The sequence below is a fragment of the Vanacampus margaritifer genome, chromosome 1 (assembly GCF_051991255.1).
Source record: "Vanacampus margaritifer isolate UIUO_Vmar chromosome 1, RoL_Vmar_1.0, whole genome shotgun sequence".
Lineage (NCBI taxonomy): Eukaryota > Metazoa > Chordata > Actinopteri > Syngnathiformes > Syngnathidae > Vanacampus > Vanacampus margaritifer.
The window spans coordinates 4,031,424-4,044,435 of record NC_135432.1 but is presented as its reverse complement, the minus strand read 5'-3'; the positions used below and the strand labels follow the sequence as shown (position 1 = coordinate 4,044,435).

The following is a 13,012-nucleotide window of genomic DNA, read 5'->3' as shown; positions in this document are numbered from 1 at the left end:
TTCTTATGCTTAGAAAAACGTTTAGTTTATTGAAGTAACACCCATCAAAATTAGCTTAATCATGAACAAGTGAAAAACCCAATAATTAGCGTTGAACGATACCACAGATGTCAGAGTTAAGATTTGTTTTGAATATATGATGGGAAGCTGGCTAATTAATGGCAATCATCTTTCTTGTCCACGGGTCTGATGCAAACAAATGGGTTTTCATCAGTGCACTCATCATCATCCCACAAGGAATCTGTAAGAAAACATACAAGTTTTGACTTGCCAATTTCACATATTAAAAATCAGTACATGTTCATACAATATGAGAAAACATTTCATCAAATATTCAGATCCACACTATTCTCCTCCATAATAATTGTTAAGCATACAAACCATCTGCCTCAATCTCTACACAGTCTTCATCGACCCCATCACCGCCGTCGTTAGGCTGGGATGGACCAAAATTTCTGAAATTCACAACTTCGCCATCGGTCCATACAAAATAGTCTTCCTGTAAGACAACGTCACAATTGAATCATGAGTCAATCTCAAGACTGAGCTAGCAACGTGAAGCACACGATACAAAATGTTTGGTAATTGAGGTTATTATGATGTGTGAATAAATTGACATCAGTTTCAATTTTTGCTGTAAATAGTTAACAACCTCTGGCGGGTCATGTGCCAAGGCACTAGTTTCTCCTCTCATGAACTCCTAAAAGTGCTACGGTACAAACACTTACTTCCTTGAACTTGCTGACAATGTGTGTCATTTTCTATGTGTCACTGTCAATCAGAAGTTTTGCACTGCTCAATGCTTCACCGTAATTGCATCATGGAGTCCAATCCAGGTGTCGACGACAGAACCAGCCCCCTCGCGAATCAGCTCAACAACCAGCGCATGTTCCTTGAAACTGTTGATCGAGACCAGATTCCCGCCAAGAATTTTGCAGACTCTCTGATGGGGGCGGGGAGAATATTGGCAAATGATGAGTATTCACAAGAGCATGAATGCCGGCATTAACAGGCATTCTAATAAGTGTAAACTGTTAACGCAACTACTTTGTGAAAGTGGTCCGTATACCTCTGCATCTAGAAATTCCCTGGGATAAGGTTGGTAGATGTAACAGTACTGGTCCAACTGAGTCCAGCCTTTAGGACAGTAATTGTCTGCAACACAATTGTTGAACTTTCTGTAGTAATGTCAAATTTGAGTAGGAACTAATCACGGCGACTTACTGCTTTTGCTCATGTCGTTCCTCTGCAAAGACGACAAAGAAGAAGAGCACATGGATTCGGAGAGCAAAACAAAACTTTCAAAAAGAGCCGCGGAGTCATATTTGAACTTACAACTTGGGTCGTCAGCCCAACAATCCCACAAAGGACGATCAACAGGTGAAGACGAGCCATCTGTGCAATCATAAAATGACTCGGATTATTGTTTCCTACTGGTTTGCATTTTTGTTGTTAATAATCAGGTTTAGAATTTCATTATGAGTCAGAATAAAATTTAAAAAAAGACAGGGTCAGAGGTAAAAAAAAAAACGGATCCCAAATGAAAAAATCTTACCTTTGCTGTCTCAAAGCTGAATGCTGAAGATGATGAAGAGCATCTGTTTTATACGTTTGGGTTGGTACTCTTTGGAATGTTGAATTTCATGTCACATGCACCAGCTGGGTTCAGTTTGTAATGTTTTCTCCAAGTTCACATAATTGTGACAATTAACAACAATTAAAAATTCAATCAACAGCTGCTGTCTTGGGGGAAGTTGGTCTTGCATCAAAGTGAGTCACTGGCAATGAATACCTTTATGTAATGATGCAGTTAGGCCAGTCAGTAGCATTTGCGAGAACAGGTGAGGGTTCATGCGTGTTGCACTTCACACTTCCCCGACCTATCAGTCCAGTATTGATTATTTTTTACCCAAACCCCAGCCCTTATCAACTAAACCTCCCCAATCTACAAACACTAACTGACTAACCTCAACCCCCAACCCCGCTCACACGCAAAAAAACAAACTTGACCCGCCCAAGCAAAAATAAATTAAAATATATATTTTTTAAAAAACAAACAGAGTTTTGGATTTTTCATCAAAGTAGTCCTATAGTTATGAACGTTCAACTTGCAAACGTTTCGCAGATACAAGCAAAGGCTGACTAATAAATGCCGTATTTCACTCGCAAGTTAATATTTTTAGGTGTGCTTTACTTCTTATTTTCTTTTGAAAATGCCTCATTTTAGTTTTTTTTTTAAATAGATTTTAGGATTTGTATTATTCATATTTATTTCGTTTTTTTAAACGTATGGATTGTATGTCATGTGCAAGATAAAAAAATAAGTCACTAATTATTGTGTAATAAACTGGTATGATATTGACAAAGCTGAAAACAAATCATTATTAGCTTTATAAACATAAGATGTAGTTTCAGTTAGTTTTCGTTTTTGTAAAAGCATTTTGATTTTATTCTATGTCATTAATAACAATGTGTTTCAATCTTAGTTGTAGTTATTTTATTAGTTTTCATTAACTATAATAAATTTGCACTCCAAAAGCCACTCTTTTGTCACCATAAACTATTCCCAATCCATCCCCCATTCCCCAAACGCTTTATAATTTGTACATTCCCGTGTTTAAGGAGTGTTTCTATTGTTTCCATAATCTTCTTATTCTTGTTTGACAACAATGATTATTTCTCAAATGTAACAACAGCTGTCTGTAAAGTTCATGTTGTAAGGTGTTTACAGGTTCAAATAGAATGGATTAGCTTAATGCATATTGTTGTTGTTAAGGGTTATAAAAGGTCGACCTCATAAAAGTTTGCTCGACAAACCTCAGATAGGATTGTGGTCTAGCTTGCAATTAACCAGCAACCACTTTGATGCCATGTCAAATGCCATGCTTTCTTTGTTGCTTGAGTAAAATAGGAACTATGAGTCTAATGACTGGGTGTGGTATCAATTAAGTTCCAGCCAAAACTGAACACCTGGCAAAGTGGGTGGAATCTGTACAAACTTGGTCCAACTTGGAATTCACCGGAGAACAAAATGTTGGCAAGGTAAACAGCTGCCACCTACAGCTTATGAGCAAAAATGTGTGAGGCGGGCGTCATCTACATGAAAATGTGCGTCAGCCATGAGCATATACAGTATGTTAGATGGTCGGACGGTGCTCGTGGTTCAAGAAAACTCATGCTACCTCCTCGTCTGGTGGAAGCAACGTCCGGTAGAAACGTATTCGGACCTTACCGCCCAATCTACGTATCACAACCAAAAGCAATAGTATGTACAGTAAACCCCATCCATTCAAGTTTATAATTTGTTGCGCTTTCATTCATTTTGGATGTAATCCCCCTGTTAGCCCCATGATGGCGTCACACTATTGTTTCATACAGAGCCGTAGATAGAGAGCGTTTAGCCAACTCGGTTTCAGCGCTACTACGCTGTGATTGGTCAAATGCTGGTCACATACGGACGCCATTTTGTTGCCCTGCTGCTGGGATTTCTGTAGTGTTTTGCAATAGGTGTTTCCACTTTCATGTTCCAATCATGCCTTGTTGCTCAGCATGGCGTTGCTCACAACGACCAGGCAGCGATATTATAATCCATCGGTCCCTAGAGACACACGGAGGAGGAAATTGTAGGAAGTGAACGTCAAAGGAGAGGACTGGAAAGTAAATAATATTTCATTGTTGTGCAAAGTAAAGTACAGACACGATTTGAAGTAGGTGCACAATTCGGAGGTTGAACAATTTGGACTTTGAACATTCTGAAGGAACGAATTATGTCGAAACTCCGAGGTACCACTGTACAGTAAAAATATACCATATACTAGTATTAGCCTGTTTCATACATGCTGTGTATTCTGTATATTATCAGCTTGTCAACTACATCAAAGGTTAAAAAATAAAATAAGGCGAAAATATAACAGAAACTTGACACCTAGTTTTTGAAAGAAAGTCATTTTGCGCGCAGAACGATAGGCATGCTCATTGGCTACACACTTGAGCGCACGCCACGCCCTGTGGCCGAGGGTAACAACATGGCGTCTGTGTTTTCATGTATCTAAAAAAAAAAAAAAAAGTAAAAGCTCAGCATTGTTCATTCGGTTCTTACCGATTCAACATGTCATCGTCATTGCTCTTTTGTGTGTGTGAATGTGTGTGCGTGCGTGCATGGGTGTGAGTGCTCTTTAAGAGAGTCCCGTCAGAGTCGTGAGGTTGTCAGGAGACCAGAGAAAGGGTCAAAGGAAAGAAAGATGAACCAAAGTGAAATCCAGGGAGACCTCAAGAGACCAAAGGAAAAACTAAAGAAAGGAAGGAAGGATATATGAAGCAGAGTGAGAACCACAGACACCAGCCTCCACTCATTTAGCGACCAAAATAGCCTTTATGACTAGTATTTATTAAGTAACAATCACTTGCATGCTTATAAGTGCAAAGGACTTAGTGTTTAAGAAATGATGATTACTTCATTTATAGTTAAACTTACTTACACCAATAAGTAGCAAACACTCATTCACGCCTGGTCAATTCCACACCCCAGTCAGTAGGCGGCGGTAATGCTCATTGTCAAGGTGGCCAACCACCAAACTGTACAAAGAAGAAGCCAAGGAAAACATTGACCCTTTCTCAATGGGTGTTCCCGTGTCAGTACCAGATGTGATCGGGCTGCCAGATCGTATCGAGGTCACCTAACGAACACGTTACGCTACAAGATTGGCCGGAAATTATCCAGTTGACATCAAACATTGGAAAGAAAATATTAACACATTCACCGCGTATGTGCATGTGTGCATGTGTCTGTTGTTTCTATTTTTTAATCTTCCTTCTCCGCTGCCCGTCAGAAAGTGCATTCTCGAAGCAGACCGGCCGCCGCCAACATGGGCTGACCCAAAACACAAACAATAGATTGGCGAGTAATGACGATGCCCACTACATCCGCGCCACTACATTTAACTCTTTTGTTCCCCAAAACGTATATACGTTCTATTTTAAATGTTTTAAGTGTACCAAAGACGTATTTATAGGTTAATAGGCTAGAGCAGAGGTGGGCATCGAGGGCCGAAGTCCTGCAGGTTTTGCATGTTGCCCTTCTCCAACACAGCTGATATATGATCAGCCCATCAGGAAGCTCTGCATAAACCTGATAACGATCCTGTTGATTGGAATCAGCTTGTGTTGGAAGCGAGAAACTTCCAAAACCTGCAGGACTCCGGCCCTCGAGGACCGAGATTGCCCACCTCTGGGCTAGAGCATACAGAAGCCTTTGATGCAGTCTCTGAACTGCAGAGAACGGATGAAGCAATGGTAGTAATTACAAAAAACGGACAGCAGGTGGCAGCAGAGTATAAGAGATCAATCAGGGCCATGTTGCAAACGAGCTGATTTCCCCACAGTTCTAAACAGATTTGTGAATAATGATGAAACATTAAATATTAAAGTTAAAGTACCAATGATTGTCACACCCACCTAAGTGGGGCGAAATTCTTTCTCTGCATTTGACCCATCCCCTGAGGGAGCGGTGAGCAGCAGCAGGAGCCGCGCTCGGGAATCATTTGGTGATCTAACCCCCCAACCCTTAATAGTGAGTGTCAAGCGGGGATGCAAAATAGGTCCCATTTTTAATAGCCTTTGGTATGACCCAGCAGGGGTCTGAACCCATGACTTCCCAGTCTCAGGGCGGACACTCTATATATTATATTCTGATATTCTAATGCTAATTGCTGCAAAATGGAAACAGATAGAAATACACTTTTTCTTTTTTTTCCTGATGAAAGAAGAGACTCTAATCTTTCTTTTGGTAGCTTCCATGTTTTTGTAGCAATAGAACCCAATATTCTGTGGACCTTGCAAAATGAGTCAAAATCCAGTAAAACAGCCGGGAGCGAAGGGGGTTGCTTCGGTGAAAATGGCTGCGAGTGATTGAGTTTTAAGTGAAATTCTGCTCGTACAACTAATTGTCAGACTTTAAAATTATATTAACAGTGATGTGTTTTTGTGTACGCAATTATTTATGTGTGCTAGCAGAATGTAATGCATCACTTGAATAAAGTGTGGAAATAGACTGTGAAACAAATTCTATACACTGCATATGCAATCTCAATGCTAATTCATTTTCAAGCCAACTAAGCCTGAACATTTTCTAGAAAAACAAAAAGCACGCAAACATGTTTGCTTTTGCAGAAACAGGTTCCTTCATTTATTAGTGATAAGCATTAAAGTTTTTCTTGACTGACCACAACCATTAACAGCTAAATGGTACAGAAAATGAAGAAAAAAAGAAGAAAAAGGGATAGGTGAATAGACCTGGAAAAACAAGACAGTTATCCCTGAAGTATTTTGTTCTCATCCAGAAGGTAGGAAAGAGGATATGATGGACTGATTAGTGTTTCTTGACAATCACGTCCCTGGCACAAATATATGGGCTGAGATCTGTGCATGAGTCATCGTGCCATAGTTCATCTGCAAGAAAAAAAAAGGGACATTAAATCCTCTGAAAAATGTATTTGTTTACATTTCTACAACGTAAAGAAATGTTTTTTTTTTTTACCATCTTCTTCAATGTCCACACAGTCCTCATCCTCTCCTACGACGGTAGCATCATTTGGTTGATCAGCCGCAAAGTTTGTGTATGTATCAGCAGTGCCATCAGTCCATATGAAGTCATCCTCCTGGAAGAGAAAATGTGAATGAAGCACAAGATAACAACTGTTTGGATTTTCATCTGATGTTTGTTTGTCTCATGGTAATCCACAGGATCATCGTGAAACTGATGTCTGACATCATACTAGATTCTAAGGAGGGAGGAACATGTTGAACAAGATTAGGTGATTGTGATATTTAAAAAAAAAAAAAAAAAAGTATCATTTCATTTGAAAGCAAAATGCATTTATAAAGTTTAACTCCAAAGGGAGTTGCTATCTGACAAGTGTCCACCAGAAGGTGTCGCAAAAATGATTCCTCATTTTTTTCAACACTGCACATCTTTCATTTTAACTGGTGACAAAACATTCATGTTCTAGGTGGCAACATTTTTTGGACTGAACAAGATTCACTCAGGGTGTTTGTACTGATCAAAGTTTTACCATGATTGTATCATGATATCCAATCCAGGTGTCTTCGAAAACACCAGCGGCTTCCCGAATGACTTCAACGACCACTCTGTGTTCCAGGTCACTTGTGAGGGAGGCCAGATTCCCACCTAGAATGGTGCAGACTCTCTGGTGCGAAAAAAGCGAAAACAGTGTTTAAAACAGCAGTAAACTGTTTCTGTACCACGTTGCAACTATGCGTGACGCTCTTCCCGACCTCTGCATCAGAAAAGGTTCTCTCGTCATGTTGGTAGATGAAGCAGCGATCATTCAACCGGGTCCAGCCTGGAGGGCAGTACCCTGCAACACAATTTTAGCCTTTTTAGGTAGAAAAGGCAACAACTCAGTCTTCTGGCTCACAACTATGTGAGGAAGGAATCCAAGTATGAAATTTACACCAACCTTTCAAGGTTTGACAGGACTGCGGAGAAAGAAAACAAGACGGAAAATCACTGACGATGATCAAACACAATAGCAGATGTATTGACGTCGCTCGGTGAGATTTTGACTTACGATTCCGGTCAACAGTCCACAGATCCCGCAAAGGAGGAGCAAGGAGCGAAGAGCGGATGCCATCTGTGCAATGACAGAAGAATCATTTTTTTTCATTTGTGCGTTTGACCATCAGGATTACAATCGGATCATGATAAGAAATCGGTTTCGCGTTCAGCTGAGTTGCGGGAAGTTACCTTTGCAGTAGTGACGCTTGATGCTGAGAAGCACAGCGAGCGCTCCTTTTATACGCTGGGTTGACGCAGCCCTGGAATGTTAAACGCCGTAATCGTCTTGTCACATGACACATCGGACGGGTTCTCAAACAACATTTTGGGACGCATTCAAGATAGCTGCCTGTGTGTGTGCGTGTGTTTTAATCAAATAAATATAGCATCAAAGATTTTTAATTTTTTTTTTACATGATGTGCATCTGGGAAATGCTGAATGAAATATAAAATGAGAATCGAGACTTTTCGGAGAAGTTTGTTTTGTTTACCACAAAAGAGTCTCAAAGGGCTTCAAAAGTCCACGGTTGGTACATATTTACAACATCCCCTGATCTTAAGGAGAAGTTGTTTGAAGCCTCTTTTGGGTTAAATCTCCATTTTTTTCACAATGAAATGATTCTTCAAAAAATTGATTTGTGACATAAAAGGCGCACGATGAAAAGCAGGATGGTGCACCTGCATACAAGGAAATGTTCCCCAGACTTAATTGATCATTTTAACGGAGTCACGTCAGCATTATTCATAAATACAATACACACCTTACACACTTTGAAAATTGCATGTGGCTAAACCCTTACTTCCTTAATTAAGGGACACACCCATCCACGCAGTTGTTTGGTATGCCGCCATCCCAGTTTAATTAAGCCATTATCATTTTCAAAGTATGTTCTTTTCTTTCTTGCATCGCACATTTTTAGACCACAGAAAGGATGATAGGCAGTCTAAAAGCGACCGAGCAGAAGGCGGTGTAAATAATTTTTATTCTTGTTCAGTCAATTTCAATTGCATTTTTTGGGGGGATAAGACATGACTAAAAAGTCAACCATTTTTGCACACGCATGGATCAGCTTCGTCTTGTCACACGTGTTCTGGCCAACTGTACTCCATCTGAGCATTCATTTATGACCTTTGCAAGCTAGCAAAGGTGTTTAAGCAACACCTGTAAAATAAGGATTTTACGGAAGAGGATTAGTGCCATTAAAGACTAAAAAAAAAGGTTAGCATGATTCTCACTTTATTCTCAGAATTCTGAGATTACAGTGAGAATTCTGACTTTAATCTCAGGATTCTGACTTTATTAGTGCAACTATTAGTCTCGCTTTAAAGTCAGAATGCTGACTCTGACTTTAAAGTCAGAATTCTGAAAATAAAGACATAATTCAGATTTTTTTTTTTGCGAGCAAATGGCCAAAAACAAATGAATTTGCTGCTTAATTCATATTCCACAAACACAATATTAATTATAATACCATGTTTGGACCAATGGGGCTGCAATGTTGTAATGAAAATATTTGCGTTGAATTCATTTTTGTATGCAAATGTACAGTCATGATGCTTGATGCCGCCATGAAGAGGCCTCATGGCGACTCCTCGAAATAATGATCCAAATCTAAACACCCTTATTAGATTCAATAGTTTAAAAAAGCTTCACAATTTAGTGTTGCCCATCTGTGTAGTGTACTTGTTTCCGACTAGGGGATGACTTATTCTCATGGGGCCCTTGAGTGACTTTTGGTGGCCTGCAAATTGAGGCCCTCAAATGGCAAATTATTCATTTGAGAGAAGAATCGTAATTAATACGACAACCCCAAAAGGGTCTCTTGTTTTTTTTGTCAAATGTTTGTGAATGAAAATTAAGCGGCGTAGCATAAAAGTAACTTCTTGAAGTCCTTTCTTGCTGACAGGTGTTGCTTAATTGCCATCAACCCTTAACGAGGTCGGAGAGAAACACTGAAAATAATAGACGAGTGCTTTGAAAAAGCAGGGCGGCGCTCCCGTGTTAAAAGACATATTATTTTTTACTTCTCTGTTAATTACTTGGACGTCACAGCACAAAACACACCTTAAATAATTCACTTGGGCGGAGGTTGACAATTATGGCACACCTAGCAGTGTGCATCAGCTGATCGGCTGGTATGCTACGTATTCAGTTTCTTGAAGCTGACAACTGCCGGAACTGCGCAAATTGCTAAGTCCTTAAAAAAAAAAAAAAAAACGAGCAGCTGTCATTTAACCATCAATATTCACAACAACAGCGAAATAAGAATTGAATTAAGAAAACAATGGGTCGATGTTTGCAGAAGCACAGTGAATGTTGGGTCATTTTCAAATGTTGTTGCACTAAAAATCTGGGCTTCAAAAGCGAAGCAGGAAGTGTTGTTTTGTTTTCTTTTCATTGATTTATTTCAAAGTTTTGACGTCAGTGGCCTTGTGTGCGCTCAACACTGCCTGCAAATCAAATGTGGTCCGCCACCTTCGTGGTCTGCCTGTATTATGTCAATTATTTGGGCAAAAAGCACTGATTTGTTTGATAGCAAGTAACATTTAGCACGTTTTTTCTGTTTCTAGTTTTTAACCAACAAGAACAACATTACAGTGCTCTGCACAACCCGAAATCTGCCTACTCATCCTCACGCAACAATTAACAATTTATTTTAGTTTTTTGTTTTGTTTCAGACCTTCTAAATATATATGCAATTAAGCCGTTTGCATTTTTGCACACATTTCTTTTTATGGCATTTAATTTATCTTATTGTTCTGTCTTTATTTTCACAGACTTGACGCTAACGGGCTTAACCTGGGACCTCGGCCTATACTATTTCATGACACATCATGTGGAAATTTGTGTTGATATGCCCCCCAAAACAATCCTTTAAGTCCTTGAACCTTCAACATTTGATTAAAAACAATTTTTAGCCAACTGAGTTAGTTTGATGAGTCATATGCAACATTTTGTTACTTCACCTCACGCCTTCTTTTCTTTCATCACATGGGGGCGGAGGGAGCAGGTTCGAGTTCCACTGAGGACAGTGTAATAAAATTACAAGTAGAATGTCATATAAGAACTATTTTTATTTAAATTGATTTTACAAATGCTTTAAAAGAGCTCAAACAAAAGCATGGAAAAAAAATATTGTTTAAAACGGGATAAAAAAAAAATCACACTTGGGACTGACTTCACTTCGGTTGGCCGTTTATTCCATTTGAGAGCAGCATAACAACTAAATGCTGCCTCACCTTATTTACTTGGAACTCTGGGCTAATTCACCTGAGTCTGCAGACCTCAGAGCCCTACAGAGCTTACAGTATATCCCATTAGCATTTCTTTATCATATTCAGGACCTAAATCATTCAAGATTTATAGACCAGTAGCAGAATTTTTAAGTCTGCTGTATTCTATAAGGCAGTGTAAGGACTAGAAATGATCAATCACCTTGCGGTCAATAACATGTTTGTGGCATTTGCTTGACAAATACCCCTAAGGAAGGTTTACTGACGCATGCGCGCCTATCTCGTGCAGTGGGTCAGCCTTCATTCCATCCACATATTGCTCGGCCAATGGCAAGCCCAGCTTTTGTAAGAATCACAACCCATTAGCTGGATTTAACTGACATGTTCCTGTCTCGTCTCATTATCATCCAAAACGAGGGAGAAGTTTTATTCCTAAAAAAGTATTTTACAAATTATAAGCCACTGTTACAACATGCACAGTTTGAACATAATCACTGCACTAAAATAAGAAAATAAAAGACTATAGATTCAAATAAAATATATAAAAGTTAAATAAAAATGCACCTAAACACTGGTTTAAAGACAAATCGTTTTGAATATTTGAATGCACATGTATTGTACTCAAAAGTTAAATACAACTGAAATGTACTTTGGTAGTGAGTATTTTTGATACCACCAGAGGGAGCCTACATAGCACCCGTTGTACGATACAACACTTTGAGATTTGGAAATTTCTCTAATGGGCCCGATCTATCAGACTTCATTTGTGACAATTGTGAAATGAAATATTTCTTACCTCACCGGTCATCTTGATTTTGTTTTTTTTTTGGAGGGGGGGGGGGGGCTTCTATAGTCCTTTTTTCAGTGGCCTGTGCACCCCTGCTCACATTTGTGTTACATTTGGGCACAATCTACGAAGCCCTCTCTGGGGCCAGGGTATGATATATATATATATTTATTTATTTTTTATTTTATTTTATTTTTTTTTTTTTTTTTTTGCTAATCTGTACCCACAGTTAAGCATGTCAATAAAAAACGAAGAAAAACACACGAAGAAGAAACAGTAAAAAAAAATAAAAAATAATAATCCAAATGCTCTGTAAGTGCAGGGGTTCACTCTACTGTTTTTGAATCAAATGAATCCCTCTCTCAAACGTACCATTTTGTGCCACTGCACTTATAAACACACACCAACATCAATGAATGACTTCTTGACATGAATGAAAATCACAGTGACAGTCATCCAACCATTTTGACTGCTACGGTTTAATCCTCACATTAGATGCCGCAGAGAAGTATGCAAAAAGTGGAGAGAGCAAAACAATGTCAATAACAAGAACAAACACTAGATAGCAGTCATAAGCCTTCAACTGATAAAAAAAAACTGTTGCGGGCAGCAATAGGAACACGGCACGCGCTCTATGACACAACCCTGAGTCACGGGTTATACAAGATTTAATGTTGAACACGTCTAACAAAAACACAAAGTAGCAGAATTAACATAAACCAGAACAGGACAACTACTAATACAACAAAGGATGCGTCTGCAACGGCATGTACCCTATGAGAATTATTACTCACTGCCGATCATTTGCGGAAAATATTCCATTAGGAAGCCAATATATCAAAACTCAGTATTTATGTTGGTTTGTAAAGTGAGATATTTTTCAAGTTGCCCCATCTTTAGAGAAATGTTTAATTGGAATTAGATGAGAGCTTGTCACAATAGTCCAATTGTTTTAGTGGGTAATCGGAATGCCTCAATAGTCTTGTGCCTCTAAAGGAAAGGTACCAACTGTTTTGTAAAACTGAGGGTAAAATATAGCCTCAAATATAACTAACTCTTTCATTTCAGGTACGATTTCAACATGATCAAGATATATTGTGTTGTGGTGGCAAAAAATAAATGAAATAAAACAAAGACTCAGCGTAATCATTGCCCACCCTTAGATTTTGTTCCAGGAAGCGCAGTTAACTAACTAACACTTGAGCAATCGTGCTATTTTATGTATTGCTATACATTTTGTTTTGTTTTGTGCTAAAGATGTAATGGAGAGGTCAACCCTAACATTTTCTTTACTATAATGTATTTTGTGTGCTCCAACTGATCTAAGCACGGCATTCTGATTAACATTGTGTTTGTGGAATATTAGTTATACAGCAAAATCCACCTGTTTTCATCCATCTCAGGGGGCAGCCATT

The 13,012-nt window shown here is 38.9% G+C and overlaps 2 protein-coding genes across 3 annotated transcripts; both read right to left on the bottom strand.

Moving 5' to 3' along the window:
- On the bottom strand, positions 1 to 1,482 carry LOC144054041 (galactose-specific lectin nattectin-like). Its single transcript, XM_077569082.1, has 6 exons — positions 1,336 to 1,482; positions 1,225 to 1,246; positions 1,070 to 1,155; positions 809 to 943; positions 382 to 499; positions 1 to 241 (listed from the first exon to the last, which is right to left on the bottom strand). Exons 1-6 carry the CDS (start codon positions 1,405 to 1,407, stop codon positions 156 to 158), a joined length of 519 nt encoding a protein of 172 aa, XP_077425208.1. The 5' UTR covers positions 1,408 to 1,482; the 3' UTR covers positions 1 to 155.
- A 4,673-nt stretch (positions 1,483 to 6,155) lies between these two features.
- Positions 6,156 to 7,799, bottom strand: LOC144054030 (ladderlectin-like). Of its 2 annotated transcripts, XM_077569070.1 has the most exons (7): positions 7,766 to 7,799; positions 7,590 to 7,652; positions 7,479 to 7,497; positions 7,294 to 7,376; positions 7,071 to 7,205; positions 6,536 to 6,656; positions 6,156 to 6,447 (listed from the first exon to the last, which is right to left on the bottom strand). In XM_077569070.1, the coding sequence occupies exons 2-7, from the start codon at positions 7,650 to 7,652 to the stop codon at positions 6,368 to 6,370; spliced, it is 501 nt and encodes a 166-aa protein (XP_077425196.1). In that variant the 5' UTR covers positions 7,766 to 7,799; the 3' UTR covers positions 6,156 to 6,367. The 2 variants fall into 2 exon arrangements, with proteins under 2 accessions (XP_077425196.1, XP_077425187.1); XM_077569061.1 differs by lacking the exon at positions 7,766 to 7,799 and having other exon boundaries at positions 7,590 to 7,737.
- Positions 7,800 to 13,012: the final 5,213 nt, after the last annotated feature.